This window comes from Pipra filicauda, unplaced genomic scaffold, assembly GCF_003945595.2.
Source record: "Pipra filicauda isolate LSUMZ 115617 unplaced genomic scaffold, ASM394559v2 scaffold96_size2947999_pilon, whole genome shotgun sequence".
Lineage (NCBI taxonomy): Eukaryota > Metazoa > Chordata > Aves > Passeriformes > Pipridae > Pipra > Pipra filicauda.
The window spans coordinates 231,150-249,977 of NW_024105164.1; the positions used below are offsets into that span (position 1 = coordinate 231,150).

At 37.6% G+C, this 18,828-nt stretch overlaps 1 protein-coding gene across 7 annotated transcripts in view; it reads right to left on the reverse strand.

Moving 5' to 3' along the window:
• MAPK8 (mitogen-activated protein kinase 8) overlaps positions 1-18,828 on the reverse strand; it is a 183,516-nt gene that overhangs the window by 15,723 nt on the left and 148,965 nt on the right. For all 7 annotated transcript variants that reach the window (XM_039391445.1, XM_027718408.2, XM_027718440.2 and 4 more), the window contains 4 exons: positions 5,698-5,864; positions 2,945-3,074; positions 1,669-1,727; positions 1,410-1,548 (listed from right to left, as the gene is read on the reverse strand). In XM_039391445.1, the coding sequence (XP_039247379.1) occupies positions 1,410-1,548; positions 1,669-1,727; positions 2,945-3,074; positions 5,698-5,819 (450 nt within the window). In that variant the 5' untranslated portion in view covers positions 5,820-5,864. The remainder of the gene's footprint in view (positions 1-1,409; positions 1,549-1,668; positions 1,728-2,944; positions 3,075-5,697; positions 5,865-18,828) is intronic.

Below are 18,828 nucleotides of genomic sequence, written 5' to 3' on the forward strand. Positions count from 1 at the left end.
GAAGCTGCATACAAAACAGTTATTTCAAACCCACAGGCACATGCGTTAGGACACAAAGGGCTGCATAATCTCAGTCATATGCAACATAATACCCCAACACTGGTAAGTGAAGCAACCTTGTTTTCCCTAGCATTCCCATAATAATGCAAGAAGCCCACTGATTTGTCTCAATGCCAAGTGCAGACCAAGCAGCACCAGGTACAATGTCTGGTTGCAGGTGATGCTTTTCCCTACTCTTCCTCACCCACCTCTTTCAACACAGCAGTTCAGGGAAATCACATGCAAGAAGCTTCACCTCTGCTCCCTGAGCTCCTCACTGGAATGAAGCAGCTGATGAGTACTAGAACTAGCTGAGCAAAAGGAAGCAGTGTTTGGCCACTCAAACTGCATTTTCTATTCAAACAATTGTCCCTGTTCCCTTGGGGGAAAAGCAGCAAACTGAACAGGCATGTCAGACTGCCAGATCCAGCCTGCAGGCCATTCAACATCCCACTCACAGTGTGGTGAACCACTGACCTGGACAAGCAATTGGACAGCAATTCCTGTGGTGTTGCCTGTGGCAATCACAAAATTGCTGTGTTTATCATCCATGAGGAAGTGATTGAAACTAACCCACACGACTAAGTTTAATGAAATCTTCTGCATCTCTTCAGAATGGAAAACTTCTCAAACCCTCTAAAAAAGTAACAATAAAAATGTAGAACTGTAGAAATACAAGCTTACCATTTCCCAAACTAACAATTTCAAACTATTTAAAAAAGTTGTAACTAGACAATCTCAAGCAATTTTTACACTACATACAATTGTATATAAGATGTTTAACTTGAGCAGGCAATCCTAATTCAAAATTTCTTGACTGGATTGTAACATAGATGCCATTTAAAAAGCAGTAGTCAGTTTTGCCTGTGGGCAGTCTGAGTAAATGCTTTGTGACAGACAGGTGTAATGCAAGCTCCACTAACAGGTCTTTATCATCTGTTTGTATCATGATTTCAGGTACTTATTCATTACTCTGTTAGTTCAAGATGAGAAATAAAATTGGCAGTTCCTTCTAAAGATGAGATTTCAGGTTTGGTTACCAAAACAGTAAAGGCAGAGATGCTTTCAGATATTCTTTCCTGCCATGACTACTAAAATAGAACATTATACAGAGGAGGTAATGTAACTCACTGCAAAAATCTTTTATTTGCTCTGTGCAGATTATCATCAAATCATTCAAACACTCAAAAGGTTCATTCCAGAATCACCCTGCAAAATGGTGTGATGATTTCCTTTCAGCTTTCTCTCTCTGCCTATGGGACAGGCTATGAATCACCTTTTGTGATCCTATTTCTGATTTTTTTTTATCTTTTAAATACTCAAAGCAAAACCAGGTGCAATGCAAATTACACACAGTTTAGTTCACTTACCCTATGAATAATTCCAGCTGAATGAAGATGTTTGATACCACACAGCATTTGATAAAGAAGATAGGACATTCGTTCATGGTCTAGCTCCATCTGAATCACTTGGCAGAGATTTGCATCCATGAGCTCCATCACAATGTAGCTTATGAAGAAAAAAAATAATCAGATAATACGGCTATTTTATTGTATTTTTTCTCTTGCTCATCCTTTGGCATGAATATTTTGAAAATAAATTCTCAGATTTAGTTCAAATCAGACTTACACATCTTGAAATTCTTCCAGGGATTTTTGTGGTGTGAACACATTCAGTAGGCCGATTATCTGTCAGAAGGGGGAGAGGAAGTGTAATTGCACCACAGAAATAGCAAAGTTGCAGAGTCAACTTTTCAAAACTGGTAACTATTACTCTGATATGAACCTCCTGGTATGCACTGAGGCTCAAGATGCTCAGTGGCTCAACCAGGCCTACCATGCTGTAGCAGATACTAATGATTTCAGAAGGAGTATATAAAGGCACTCTGTATGTGTTAACAGGATGACATTCAAAGCTTAAAACCTAAGAAGGTTAATCAGTCTTCCCTTCCTCCTACTTTCAGTTTGAAGAGACCTGGTAAGATTTCTGTTGCATATGAGGAATAATAAAATTAAAACCTGACAAAGGCTCCCTAAGAGATACCACTTTGCCACTGACAGAGGTGAAGAAAAAACTTAATCCAAATGGACAAACAGATTCTTAGAGCTGATTTAGGACACTTCCCAGTGCTAAGAATGGATGGGATGTGCAGAAACAAGCCAAGATACTACTCATCAACAGTCAGGAAGGCTTATAATAGTTTATCATCATACAAATTATGCTATTAGGTGAAACTTCCTTCAGAGAATCCATATAAGTCAACCCCATCTGAGAAAAGTTATAAGATTTTCCCAAGAAGCTAGAAGACACAGTAAGTTTTCTATGACTCCCTACCTCCCTAGCAGCCATCTTCCTGATGGGGGATTAAGAGGGAAAGTGAGGAAGACTGAACACAGCTGTCTCTGAAGGAAGAAAATGGCCAATACCAGTCTTTTGTAGTTCAACTCCAATAAATTTATCACTTATTCTCTTCCCATTTCTGTGATCTGTTCTACTGCACAGCTTCATAAGCATAACACAGTTACTGTTGTCACAACACAAGATTCCAAACTCATTCATGCACCAGGAAAAAAAAAAAAAGAAAAACCTATTACAGCCTTTTTCTTTTTCCTCCTATCTGTCTAGCAGCAGCAACAGAGACAAGGATGCACTTACCAATCCTCCTCCTCTTATTTGACAGCTGCATGTAAAACATAGCAATGTAACACTCACTCCCTTCCTGATTTTGAAGTGGGGGCAGTTATTAAAACCAGTAAATAATAGCTCTTCTGATATATCCTTCTGTACTTATCATGGAGATACAACCATGCAATGAAAATCTCCCCTGAAGTCACTTCCTTTTACAAAGAAAAACCTTCTAGTTAAATCTTTAACATTTGGAGCAGGACAAGGACACTGCACTCACATTTTTGTGATTAACGCACTTCATAAGAACAAGCTCTCTGTAGGCTCTCTTAGCATGGGTTTGGTTCTGAAACGGTCGGCTTAACTTCTTGATTGCAACATTCCTTTCAAGGATGGCATCATAAGCTGCACTGTAATTAAAAATAACATTATTACATCTCTAGCACCAAGGTCCTTTAAGCTGTGGCAGTTGCAACCTTTTTCAGATACTTTGTATCGTGTCTGCAAAAACCCCAAACTTCCAGTGTTACTCAGCTTTAGGGAGTGTAAATAAAGCAAAGTGCTCTTGTATGCTGAGTGATTCAAAATTTAAAAGTATTTCCCAGCTTCAGAGTATTAACACATGACAATTTCTACAAAATACTGCAGGATTTCTGCTTCCAAAGATATTGAGTTCTTGCCACTCACTGGCATCCAGGAACAGACTGCCTAAACAAGATCCAAAATACTTCAAACATGAAAAGCACATCCATTTTACACAAAATCTTCACACTGAAAAGAAGGGAAAAGAGTGGAAAAGTAGGTTATATAAAGGTCCCATGCTTTCACTTATGTAGTTGCTTAATATCCCGATGACAATGAGAGCATCAATGTCAAAACAAAAAAGTCTTAAGAAAGCTTTAACATCTAGATGTCACTGGCTTTAACTTGGTAAAAAGAAAGAGTAACATTTTGATTGCAGACTAATGTGAAGATTGTCATACGATTCAGTGACACAAGTTGTTTAACTGATGAAGACTGTTACTGGGGACAACTCCCTTACATATCACATTTCCATGACAGGAAGGCTCAGCTTGCTTTTCCTGCCAGAGCTAATACAACAGCTGACTACCATGCAGACTCAGGAAATATTTATCAGTTACTAAAATAGTCTCAGCAGGGAAAATATTGTTTTCTTGTCTCTTATCAAGAAAGGTACTCAAACCTAATGAAGAACATCTGCCAGCAAACAGTAGCATCTATTAAATCCCAAACTCACTACTTTAAAAAGCAGATTGTCTATACAGTTTGTAGGCTTTAATGATTTTTATTCTTTTATCATCAAAACCTCTAGTCACTATCGAAGGAAAAGAAAATGGGAACAACATGTACTGGTAACTTTCTTTGATTTACATTTTCTACTGTATCTGGAATTCCTCCACCTGCCCCCAAGACAAGGATTATCTTATGAAAGAGCATTCAAGAGGTGGCCAGGAAAGACTGCCAACCTGGGACTCCTGTACTAGTATTTAAATTTCTGCATCCCCAGTATATAACTGCAGCCTTAGAGCCTGTTTCAATATTAGGCCAACTACTTAATATTCTTCCAAATCAAACTGGATCTATTAGTTTTTTTTAAAAAAAACCAAACAACAAATACAGACCAACTAAAAAAACCCCAACCCAAATCACAAGAATTGCACCATATCTCCTTCAGACATGGACAAGATTTAACTACATGAGCACTCCAGTCCTCCTCAGGGCAAGCAGAGAGGTTTAACTAAAAAGGCTTCCATTATCACTACCAGCAAGTACAGAATGTCACTAGAGTAATTACATGGTCAGTTTTTGGATCTTAGCTTTAGGAAAACAGGCAGTAACATATGACTGGCAATGAGAAGGACAGTTATAACATCTAAAGCTTTTGCTGGCATTTCTATAGCAACTAAACAAACTTGTGAAACGACTGTCTACATCCTCAATATATTAACACACATGCAGACAAAATTCAGATCAGTTTTTCTGATGCTGCTACTTAGAGACCAAAAAATCTTAATGCCAGAAGTTACCAGTTCAAAACCAAATCTTTCTAGAGTACTGGCCTTCAAGTTTTCATTTGCACTAAGCACACTCTTTTATTATTAACCCTGCTAAGATACAAACATGAATTAAAACCCCACCCATACCACACAATCGCATAACACTGAACAAGTCAAGATCAAGGCAGTAAAGAGGCTATAGGGAAAAGTTTTTGAAACTATGCTTTTCCTTTCCTTTCTTTTTCTTGATGTTTCTTCTGTATTTTTACATACCTGGTTAGCATCTTAAAGAGTTACAATAAATTCAAAAATCTGCAAGTTCCTGTGCTATCTACATCCTTCTCCTCAACATTCAAAAAACTTGCAAGAAGCTCAAATCAACATTTCTCTTTGGGGCAATGCCACTGCACAGGAAACAGTGCCTAAAAGCAGCTTGTTGTCACCAACTTAAATCAACTGGACACTTTTCAGTCCACAAATCAGAGCTCTTATTCAAAGAATTATACTGTCAAGTCATAATTTTCCTAAACTGTATCTGGCATTTACATATTACAATGAGAGTCAGCATCACAAATGCTCACTAACCAGGTGTTAGGAACTATACTGATTACAAAACTAAGTGAAACAGACTCCTAACAAACCATTTCAAGAAGTACAAGCATCTACAAGCAGCAAATACTATAAAGAGTATTTCTCACTTTTGTTTCACTGCAAGCAGTGTGGATTAGGATTCATTTCTTTATCCAATTTTTTTTCCCCCCATTAATTTACAGGACTCAGCATATCTGGCTGAATTTGCACAAAAGGGCATTGACTCAGAAGCTGGAAAGGACACGCGTCAAAAAGCCACAGCAATAGCCCTTGCTAAGGACAAATGACCAACAGCTACCATCACTGTTTTGCCTGTAGAAGGTAGTTTTCCACATTCTTGCTCAGTGACACACAACACCTGAAGAACCCAAAAAATTCTGTTAAGGAAAACTGAAGGAACGCTTAAATTTTAAAGACACCTTACCATACTATCCCTTGTGCTCCTGATCCTATTGGTTTCAAATTTTGATATCGTTTCAATACAGTGAAAGTAGAGTCTCCAATTTCAACGCTGTAGAAATTGTTGTCACGCTTGCTCCTACTCATGACGGCGACTTAGTTAGTTCACTTCATCCAAATTTTGCTTCTGGCCTATGAAGAGACAAAATTTGAAAAACTAAGATTTTACAACTGTATGTAATCTGACAAAAGGCAAAATTCCTTATAAGACACAAAAGATACTTCCCAAGAAAGTCCCACACTAAAATGTAAGTTATTTTTCATGTCTGCAGGAATGAGATAGCATGTGTTTGAAATGTTTTATTTTTAGGAGTGTTCCTAAGATAAGATTCTAGAAGGGTGAAAATAACAGAAAGCCAAAAGTGAATGGATGGTAGCAAAAATCTTAGGTGGGAATGACAGAATATCAAAAGGCAGGAAGCTACACATCATCCAGAGAGTTCCAAGAGTCCTACCATCCCTTCACACATTCACGTACAGCAAGGGAGCTGCAAGGAGCCAGACACTCTCCAGAGGTCTCATCCAACCTGAATTGTTGCATGAGTCCATAAATAAAAGAGTGACATATCATGAACAAGTCCTCCAGATATTACAATCATCAAAATACTCTTGGTCACAACCACCAGGAATACCTGCCACTGATGTGGAAACACATACAGTCAGTCCAGGCCAGAGAAGGAAAACTGGCTCGTCAGAGATCTCACATACGACCTCCTATGAATAAAAGTAATGACCACGGAAAGAGAGAACAAGAGCAAGAGAAAAGGATGTACATTTCACCAAAATCCCCTCATATTAAAAAGAGGTAGGCTTACTGGAGGGACCCAAAAAGCCTAATTTCTGAGCAATACGTGACACCATCCCCAGTTCTTTCTTCCCTATACCTTTTATCACTAGAGCTTTGGATTCTGCCACTTTTTCAACACTCTGTTCACAGATGTATTTGCACACAGTTTTGGAATAAAAATGCCCAACGGACATATAATGACAAAAAAAACACCCTGAATTAGGAAAAAGAAAATTTATTGCGGATGGCATTAAATCACCCAAACAAATTTTTGAAAATCAGAAAACAAAGAATGAAGACAATAATTCATGTAATTTTACATTTGTTCATCATCAGCTGAGGAAAAAAAAACAAAACAGGATCTTGAGTTTAGCCACTAAAAATGTATTAAGATCTAGTGACGCTGAACAATGTAGGATTAGCTGGAACAGCTCAGTAAACAGAGGTCTGCTGTTTGGTATCAGCATCAAGACAATGAAAGTTTCATACTTCACTTTGGATGATTCCTCTCAGACAAACGCAGGAAGGACTGTTCCTTTCCCTCCAAGGTTTCCAGATGAATGTTGACACCATTCTATTTAAAGGTCAATATTTTGAATAGCCAAAGCCAAATGTTCAATTGAATTTTCTTTCAATTTGGTAAACTTCATATGATCAAAGAGTGAAACAAAGCAAGTGTAGTTTAAGAAAAGGATCTTGAGAGACAGTATTCTCTTAGAAAACAATTTCTTAATATTAACAGCTTTTACCTACATCCCAGACACAGTATTATAACCAAGCAAATTTTATTGCTTTAAAGTTTTGTCAGCTACTACACACGCAAAACTGTAAAATGTGCTTGCCAATATGGACTGGGAAACTTGCATTTACTAACTATTTTATAATTCATAATAGTATTTCACTACACAGCAGCATATAGAAGAAATCCTTGTTTATTTTTACCACAGTAAAAAATTTCTGTGTAATCTTTCGGTAATAAAGCTTTAACTCCATTACGAATATATAAGCTTGGCAGTCACCTAGGTACTGCCTATAACCAATTCGTCTCTCTGCTGCAAAGATATATGAAAAAAAAAGCTTAAATTAAGTCTAAGCTTCATAATTGAAAGGCCCACACTCTGGACTATTACAGTAGCTATGGTGATAGTAAAAAAAAAAAAATTAAGCTTGTTAGAAGATTTGGTATCTAAGTTACATCTTTCACTTTAGTCAGGCTTCTTAGAACTTCAAATCAAAAAAACAAACTCAAAACCAAACGTAAACTTCAATTAGTAAAGAACAAAGAAATAAAATGGAAAAAACATAACATACTACAAAAGCACTATCAGATTATGGTTTAAAAGGTTTTCCCTGATAGTGGATTCTTTAAAATGTTAAAAAACACGCCATATGTCGCACCTGAATACTGAAGACCCTACAGTGCACTGTATCTTTCTACTGCCAGTTGAAAAACTCTGGATTTTAGTTGCTGATGTATCTATTAAACTCTATACAAAATAAATTACTAGAAAGTTTCAGAGTGCTTCCCCCTTTACTCACAAAACCTGTTGAGTAACTCTTCCTTATAAGATATGTTCCTAAAATAGCTGTGGGTATTCTGTAAGAGACCTGATCTACCTGGACCCTTCCTCAGACACCCGACTCCCCCTCACCACCATGACCCATCACTACCCTCACAAGACTGTGAGGATTTAAGGTTTCTCAGACTTCTATTTGGCAATATTTCAAAGTTCTAGAATATGAGTAAAGAGCAAGACCGGGGAGATGACTTTTGCAGTGCAAAGACTGTTTTTGCAGGAAACATTTAGATGAGGAAGCAAGCAAAAACAAATAGCCCTTCTATTACATACAGCAAAACCAAACAATTTCTGCACTGTTTCAGGGAAGGGACTGCTCTCTCTCAAAAAAAAAAAAAAAAGTGTTCAAAGAACTCCTGAGAAACTTCAAGTCAGGGTATAATGCACCAGTAAAAACAATCAAGACACAGCAGGAAAACAAATACTTGATAAAACTGAAAAGTTTTTGTAGTTCAATATACATTTGTGTGCAGCAATTCTGGAGCACCACTCAAAGTCTGAAAACTTTTCAGCAAGTTAAATATATGCTAAAGCATGTGCAACCAGAATCACAGTAATTGGTTCCTTCCCCATTATCCATGAAGTTTGTTCCTATAAGCTTCACATGAGATTAAAAAGTAGGCTTGTAATAATGGCTAAAGCAGAGAAAGAATTCAAAGCACCCCAGACCAATAGTTTGGATAGAAAAATGGTATCAGTCAAACACAATCACAAGAGAATAGTAAATAAATGAGGAAGGAGGTATCACAAAGTAAGGAAGAAGGAGTATCTCCACTTGCATCTAAATTATCATTCCTTTTTCTGCAGCCCCATGTGCTGTTCATCAAAAATTATCAGTCTATATTGTGATAGCAGGAGGTACAGTCTCTCTCTTCATTTTAAATGCATGCTCTCCTGCCATAAAACGGACTTACTCAGCTTCAGAAGAAAAGGAGTACGTTCCCAGAAAAGCCATTTCTTGCACGTGTTCTCTGGGGAGCCATTGTGGGATGTAAATAAGCCACTTGGACATAACACACTCAGATCAGTACAAAGAGAGGTCTTAAAAAATATATACACATGTCCCTTGCCTCCAACCCTCTGGTATTCCACCTGGCCATTACAGCTTCCTCAGACTGACAGCCCTGACACACATCACTTCTGCGCCCCTCACCTCAATGTCTCAACTTCCACACAGTTTTGTTCATCAACCATGAGAGTGTAAGTCTCTCATTTTATAACCAACTGTACTTCCACTCAGCGCTTTGCTCCCATTCAGCTCAGAACCCCTTGTGCTCCCTTGTATCTTCATCTCACATGAAAGCATCCTCAGAAATGCCTGGTATTGCCAGCTCTGTAAACACAGCTCAGAGAAAAAAGCCAAAGACCTAATTTTTTTCCTAGCTATTAATTTACTGATGACTAGTCTTATGAAGACTAGCTTCAAAGATCCACAACACCAAAAAATCTTAGTCTTTAAATATTAAAGCAAGTCTAAATTCAGGAATTGTCAGACTTTTAAGATTCTTAAATGATGTATACTTTCAATGTCTTTCATTAAAACATGATTAAGCTATATCAGATAAAGTCATCTACCTGAAATTTGACATTTTGTTCCATTTTCTAGCAATTTTGCAGAAGCACATATGGAAAGAGAGGCAGGATGCAGACTCTAGATTTCTATTATTAATGAGGAAACTAATAATACATTTTTCCCATTAACTGTCAACTTGCTGGAATGCTGTCAACTGTCAGCAGGGGAATAATCCCACAGAAAACTTCAATTTCCTCTCACACATCAACCATTGTTCCTTTCCTTGAAAATACTGTGCCTAAGCAAATTTCAGTACATGGCAACCTTCTACTGGCAGCCCACAATTAGTCAAAATAAGGGTATTTCAAAACTGAACCCTAGATAGCACTCTGTGTTTGGCATATTAATTTACCAATTCTTCAGACTGCCGTAAGTACTATTTACCCAAGGAAGCACAACAAAAATGCAGGAATTGAAAGTAATATTATATCCATACCCTAGGAGATCTGCAAGGCTGTGCATAAGTTTTATTCTAAATTCACTAACAGCAACTAGAATTCAATAGTCCTGCAGGAGACTTCAGATGGTCAACAATTTCCACTCATCACTTCTCTACAGCCTGATAGAGTTGTAAAAGGATAAACATGGACACATTGAACATGTAGCTCCATGAAAATGCAAGTAGCACAGACCTATGAAAGTATCATGGCTAACCTTGAGAAGCATGGACATTCATAAAAAATGTTTCATTGACACCTCTTCCTCCTCCAAAAGTGAATAATGCTACCAATGAAGATTGACCAAAATTCTTCATCCAGCTTTAAAATAAGCATATTTAAAACAATAAAGAAACCATGTATAGCAATATTCATACCCAAATATGCAAACATCTCACACGTACCTTAGCATGTCTCGACAAGACTGTTCTACTTAAACTTGCTGACTTCAAGATATCTGGAAGATAACATAATGCTGTATTTCAAGACTAAATTTTGCCTCTAATACAGAAAGCATTCCATGTATTAATCAAGATATGGGACAATGTATGGACACTATACATTAAAATGACTTTCCAGTACAGCTTCAATACACTGGAGAAACAAATGGTTTGGAGACAGAAAGGTGGGGTGGGAAACAGAGGAGCTAATTCTTTGCACACACAGTTTTCAGTTTAAAAGCCCTACTTCAAGTGCATTAAAAACCTTAGAAATGGCCAAGCTTTAAATAAAAAAAAACCAAAACTCACAATGCAAAATTATATAAACAATAGGAATATATTTAGTAAACTTGTCTTTGCAGAGTGTATAAATTGGTCAATGCTCAAAAGGGGCCCTCGCAGTAACAGAGCTTCAACTCTAACTAGCACACTGCAAGGTGTCTGTGAGCTTAACATGTTTGAACCAGAGCTGGCACCAGTGTGGCTCAGTTGAGGTTTACTCTGTGCAGAGCTCATGGTACAGTCAGTTATCACACCAGTCCCCACTGCGTATTTATGGCTGGATTTGAGCAATCTAACGTTTAGCATTTAAAATCAATCCAGGCTCATCCAGGATGTTTAGCTGAAACAGCAGGCAACTAAAAACTTGCTCAGCTCATGAGCCCAAAGTGTTATGCACCTGAGTTAACCACAGAAAGTTTATGTATCCACAATTAGAATTTAATTGGAAAACCATGTGCTTTCCACTAGACATACGAGTATTTACCTTCTGCGCAGCACAATCAAATGCTACTTTTTTGGCTATCACACCTGCTAGCCTTCACATCAACTAGATACCAAGACTATGCTTTTTAAATCAGACATCACTTTAAAAACCACACACAATTATGTACAAGGTTACTTTGCTTATGCAGTGATCTGAATGCATTCCAGGCACACAGAGGAACAGAAATGGAACATGTTTTGTGAAAGAAAGGATACCTCAGTTTAAATAAGAGCAGAAAATATCTTACAACCTCTTCAGCGCTTTCCCCTCACTAGAGACAGTAACAATGAACAGGAAAGCTTCAAAGGTTGCATTAAAAACTGACATAAAGGATACATTTGAGAGATGTCTCTTCTGTTCAGACAAAGAAATGGAACCCAAGAGATAATTTTCCACTAGGGACATGGAAATAGAATTGGCCCGAATACTGACAAAGGGTGGAGAAACATTGGCTCTGTACAGCTAAGTCTCTAAGACTGCCCTTAATTGCTGGTTTATACCTTCACTAGACAACATGATATGAAAATCCAGGATTCAATCCATGCTATAGTGTATAACACCTTATTCTAAATATCCTTTTATCTAAGAAATTATTCATATTCATGTTATTCCTACTGCAGTGAAGAGGTATAGCAGAAAAGGTATTTTCATACCCCAGTACCTTGAAATGCAACAGAATATAAGAAATGAGAAAAACCATAGGCAGGAACAACCAGCATTAACTACAAGTTTTGCACTAAATCAGACTTGGTTTTCATGTTTACAGTTTCTAGAACAATGCTTTCCTAAGAGCAAGCATAAGTGGCCTTAGTCTTGGAAGAAACTTGGGATGCTATGCCAGCAAACAGTCTTTGGGGCAAAAGACATATCTCAGGTACAACACAAACACCACCTAAGACAGCAATCTATCTACACATGCTGAAGACTGTGGCCTCCTGGGCGAAACTGCTCTACAGTGAAAGGATATTATTAGAGTAGCTGCTCAGAAGAAGGACTGACAAAAGATGAAGATCATAACAGTTAAAGAGACACAGAAATGGAAAAAAAAAGTTTTAAAATAAAACAGTTGCATATATTAACACATTAATTAGCAATATAATCAAGATAGTATAATGACATAACTCCGTATCAACGATGATTCAATAACACCATTCAGAAGGCATCTAACACTATGAAAATGAATATACTGCAGGAATGTATGGCTGACCTAGTAAAAGCCAACAGTACTTCAAGTACACGCTAGATTGCTACTGAATGCAAAACAAATGCACAGTGTTTATAAAGCTCTTGCATTAATGAATTTTATTTAATTTCTTTGTGAAAATACAGTTCACACATAGCTGATTTGTATGCATCATGTGTTCGTGAATGCTTGTCTAATTTTCAGCTGTCATGTTTAAAGGCTTCTGGACATCTGCTAAATGGATAGTGCAAATACAGCCTAGTTGTCAGATACACAATAAAAAAAATGCTTCAAAGGCTCAAATTTAGGAAACAAAAGAATTCTGTTTCTTAAAGGTAACTCTGTAACTCTTTCAGTTATTCACAAAAGTAACCACACTTTTAATAACATTTTCTTTTTCCATGCTGCCCTTGAAACTGAATGTTGTATTTTGCAATACTTCCAGCTCTGCTAAATGCTAATGCAGATAAGGAATTTGGAAAAAGGAGTTAACATCAGCTGACTGAAAACTGCAGCAAGATATTACTAAACCATTACAAATGCCAAAGATGTCTGAAAAACCTAAAGCTTATTCTAAAATGAGATATTCTCACTGTTGACTATAGGATTTGCATGGCTTTCAAATTATACTTTCATAGATCAGATGGTTTTAAGCTGAACAACTTCCACACAATTGCCTGAACTACTACTAACGCTGACGCATTTAATGAGGCCTCTGGCTGATGTGTAAAGGACATTGGAAGTGCCTTGCATCTCATCTAATGTATGCCTGCATTATAGAGTTCTCTGTCTGGCTCACACCATTTATGGGAGGAGTGGTATAGAAAAAATTCCAAGTCTACAGCTTGATCCCAGAAGCTATTTTCCATTTGCAGCTATTAAACAAAACATAAATGTCCTGGGGTGATTCTTACATAGCTCAGGTCTGAAGTGCAGCGCAGGTACACTTCTTAAAATAACAGTACATTTTAAGACAGTTTTTGCCCACCAAAAAGTCAAATTTCACTAGTTACAGATTCAGTAAAGCGAAGGTGGATACCAGATCTCAGTGTTCATCCAGAAAAGAAGTACTGAGGCAGGGGAAACCTGCATAAATGCAACAAGGGCACATTTACATTTCTATGTTATGACTTGCCTACTACTTTCAAGGTCAAACAGAAAAGGGTAAGTCACTTCAGTTTGCAAACTTGAAGTTTGCTTTAAACTTTAGGACTGTTACATTTTCTTTTTTAGTAATCGTTTTTATATGGAATATTTAAAGCAATTACTGATTTCCTAGAGTCTGTTGAATATTTAACAATAAACAGATGGCTTTCTCCACTAAAGATAATTTCAGAAAAGATCACAGGTTTGCTACAGAAAAATAAATTTGGCTTTAAAACAAAAAACTTTTGAGTACACAATAGCAAATGAAGCTCAAGAAAATGTAATATGGGCTGTTTGAATCAAGTAATTACTTCACTGGTTCAAAAAACATCACTGCCAGATTGATAACCTCTTGGAAAGCCTTATAGCTCTCTCTGTTTAACTAACTCTGTTCTCAGTACAGTTTACAGGAAACAACTACATAGAGTCCTAAATTAATAAACAATGAACAAAATCCATTAATACTAATGCAACCTTTACCATGATTTAGTGTTGCAGTTTACAGGTTCATATAGTGACTCTAACAACCACATGCTTTGGCTAGATCATATGACTTTTTCCAGTCGTTGAGGAGCCTACTAAGAAGGGGAGGACACACAGGGAAATAAACCATCCTCTTCTCCACTCCAGTGGTCTTTTCTTGACCAGTTATTCACCTTATTACAGTTTCCATAAAAGATAACCTATTTGAATGCAACTGCAATAACCTGAACTGAATCGTGCATTCCAAAAATCACCTGGAGCCCCATCAGTAACAAGGAGGTGCCTACCACTTAAACAGCACAAGTTCACACAGGAGCACTGGCACTTCATATTGAATTCCAATTCAAGCCTGCTCAGCGATGCCTCTGCCATCTATGGAATAAAGTCGCAAAATTAAGATGAACGTAAGCTTTACCATTAAATACAAAACAATCCCTATATAGGATGGTTGGGATCACAGGAGACTTTAAAGAAAGCAGGAAGCACGCTCTCCCTTTGACAAGGAAGATCAGCAAGTTACATTGCTTGGAAAAGAGTATTTACATAAAAATGGTTTTGTAAGCTACTTGTAAAATATCCAAAAGTTGGCATCTTGTTCTAAGTTCTTAACCTGGCAAATAAAAAGTCTATACTTCTTTCTTCATCAGTTATCAGTAAAAGTTCCTTCAGAAAAATCTGAAATTCCGCTAAATTCAAGAATTCATGTTGCCCACAAAAGAGCATTCCAACGACCCATCAGCATTTCTTGAAAGCAGCACTCACAAAACAAGTCTGATAATCTGATTTTAATCTTCACAAGTGATGTCCTTCCCCAAATACCAGCTCTGTTTGGAACAGACAAGTAATCCTATTACCTTACATAGAGGGAGCTTTCTTGCAACCATCATCTCTAGATATAAGTATATAAGAAGCATAAAGTGCCCTCAAGAGTCATAAGGTACCTATGAGTTTTTACCTAGATTACAGTGACTGAAGAGATTTTCCAGATCCTGAATCAAAGCAGAAATAAATAATTAAAATTTACAAAGGATAACAGGAAGACAAAAAGAACAACAAAGCAGAGCCTGAATAGTGGAGGAAGATTTGGACAGGTTTTTTTTACTCCATGTGTGAACGGAGAGTGAGAATGATGCAGGAAACCAGAATCCAAGTGCACTGAGGATGAATTAATGTTCAAGAGAGACACCAAATGCTAGTCAGCTTCTCAAAAATTCTTCAACAGACATCCAGGTTCAGCCCTCTATTTTTTCCTCTTGCCAAACTGGGTGAACTTTTACCTTTAATACTACTATAGTAGAATTTGATGGGCAGGAAAGGAGAAAACTTCTTCATAGAAAAGCAACCAGCAACTTTTTTTTTTTAAATTACGTTTAGCAAGCTTCCTGCATTTTAAATCTTTTCCTAATATTTACTGTGTAAACTGGAATGGAAGGGGGCAGAATGCATCCATGAAATTTCACACCTACTGAAAGCCAGCTTCCAGCTTAGAGACAGACTAGAAGTCATTAAAAGAAAAATAAGCATATAAAGACATAAATAAGGATAGCAGGTGCATGTTTCATTTTTCCTCCTAATTAAACTGACCTGCTCCTTTTTCCAGTTACTTCAGCCAGTGACTGACCCCCATCCCGGGGCCGTGACAGCAGCTGCAGCTCCTGGGCAGAGCGCAGGTAAACAGCCTGATCTACAAGCACCGCTGGCACTGGGAGCTTCCTTGTTTGCTTTGAAGGGAGGGATGGAGACGAGAATTATTACTGGCAACCAAGCAAGGATCTCCCCAGGGAAGACCAACATACTTATTTCCCAAGCAGAGCTTTCAGTAGCAGCTGCTGGTGAATGCAGCCCCTTGAGTTTTCCCTTTTCGTATTGTTCCTCATTCTCTCTTGAAGAAAGCAATTTCACCAAGGCTGAGGGCAGACACGTTCTGTGGTGTCACTGTAGCTAGGACACCCTAGGGATTATATTTGCAGGGTGAGTCACACAGGCAAGAACTTGAAGCTGGCATGTTCTCTAGCACTGCTCCTGTCAGACTTACCTGATCAATACCAGAGCATCTCAGCCACTAAGCAGTGGAAACCTCACACCAAATGGTTTCAAAAGTCACAATAAAAGGTTAATAAACAAAACCAGGAATGAGCTCAAACGGCTCATTTTCAACATTATATTTTATGTACCAGTGCTGAAATTCCCTGCATCAAATTATGTTCAAATACAAGGAAGGCTGAAACACCAATCAGTCACAGGTTTCAGTCACCAGTGCCAAAATGCTAACAGCTGAACCTGAAACTGGGGAAAACTGAAGTTTTTGTATTGGGCAACCAGAACTTGAGCTTTTCTGCTTCCATGTCTCAGGGAACTTCAAACCATCTCATATAATGTCAGAAGTAACTAGTGATTCAGAGGCTGTTTAACAGTAAGGAAAGGCCTATGACTGGAAGCAATAAAATTAAGACTGTAACTAGCAGAATACTGATACTGACATTTGTCTATAAACAGGTAGTGTAAGATCACATGCAAACACAAAAAACACTGTTAAACACTGCTCCAACCAAACCACTTCCTAGCACTGCTGGGTCAGCTGGCATGGACAGAACCACCAACAGAACCACCAACGCTCCAAAAGCAATTTCACACACTGCTCCCCAAGGAGCACAGGCAGAGAGTCAACACATCCACTTTACATCCCATTTCCCTCAAAAGCTCAAAGCATGAATTTATGCAAACCAAGTACCAAATACCAGTATTCTCTAGTCCTGACTCCCGAACTGGGGTCAGCAGCATAACTTCAAATGCTGAACCCACAATCACAACTTCTGAGTATCCTCTATATAAAAATCAGTGTTAAACTGCTACCCACATTTCTAAAGAGAATTCTCATACCGTGAAACATCTCTTGCAAAACATCCAAAATAAGACAATCAATATAATTTCTGGTACTACTAAAACGTTTGGTTTTTTTAATATCAAAATCAATTCAGCTGAGAACTGAATTTTTTAGTCAGATAAACACACCAGACACCTTGCCCAAGCAGGAAAATGAAGAACAAAGTAACAGATGCACCCACAGTAAATTACCCACAACTGACATAAGTTTTGCAGTGATTTTCTTTTCAAAACAGAGATTCTTCTGCTTTTTATCAATAAAGCTCTTATTGAGAGGATTACACTTAATCCACCTTCCTCCTCTTGCACCTCAGTTTCTCTAAATGTTAAAGCATTGCCACATAACGCCATTAGACTATAAGTTACAGCCCTCCACTACAAAAAGTACTACAAAAATGCATACAGTAGTCATGAATGAAGATTTAAGGTGTTGTTTGTTAATGGCACAACAAAAGAGATCACCCTAAAGCATGGGAAAAAAGCAAATAAGACAGCAGCACATGCAACTTCCCAGCATTTCTCACAGTCAGGTCAGCTCCTACAACACAGCCGCTCTGGAATACCAGTGCACCCTCTCTGGAAAATCTCACCTGTGGCCAATAGCACTTTGTTAAATTGTGTATCCTACCAACTTATAGATCACTTCTGAATTAGTTTATTACAGTGACACTCTGCTGCTATATGGTATTCTGTACTACATGATTTCCAGGGGTCTTTATTTTGTGATAAGGGTACATATGACACAAAGACTAACACAGGAGGCTGCACAATGAAACGATGCACTTTTAACAGAATACACTGCAGAGTTTCTCTATTCTTAAATACTCTTTTTTTTACTAAGTGATTGACATCACCAGAGATCCTTTTAGGTAAGTATCTTCCTTCCCCTTTAAAACAGGTTTTCGATTCACATGCAAGGAGGATGTAAAGGAGGCAGATAGCCTGCAGCATGCACTAGGAAACAGCTTGTATTTCTAACGATGAAGATTCCCACTCTACCTTTCCTCTCAAATTCTTTTACGGATTCCTGAACTGTGACTTTAATTAATCATAAAGATATTTAATAGGTAGCATTTTTCTAGAACAAGCATTATCAGAATGAGTAGTGCTATACCTACCAAAGAAAAAAAAAAGTCACTATGCAAACACACTGCTGTGCTGCATTTCATAGGAAGGTACCTCTACAGCTTCTTCAGTGTAATGTCACTCGAAGCTCCACTACAGATGGTTCCATGATAAATCCTATTATCACAATATATGAAGTAACACTTTGTGTCTTGCAGGTCAGTTTTGCATTAGAAATCATAAACCAGAATGGCTCCATGAAAAGAAAACTTATATAATTCTACAGTTTGGTAAAGAAGCTGTTGTGACAGCAGATTAAAAGACTATTCTTAGCAAAACTCTCCTTTTCAGAAATAATAGGGTAAGACAAGGATCTTCCAATTCCTTAATCCTTTTTCTAACAAAAGATTATACAAAAGGATAGTAGATGGAGAGAAAATCAAGATAAAAGGCTTAAAATATTCAGGTTTATCTCAGGGCACTATTTGTCAGTTGAATTTTTTTTTTTTTTTTGAACAATTCTCTTAAAATCTGAAATCAGAGAACATTCAGTAAAGCAACAGTTCAACAAGCTCTTCTATTTTAAGCACACAATTTAATTGTCAAAAGTGCAATCTGAATGCACGCTGCTGGACCCAGAAAACAAGTCAGATCATAATCCTGCCTAGATTATGACTGAGGCCACTGCATTCAAGGCAATGTCATTCCATGTTGCTGTAGATATCTTCCTTTTGCCAGAAGCATGTCATGGCCCAT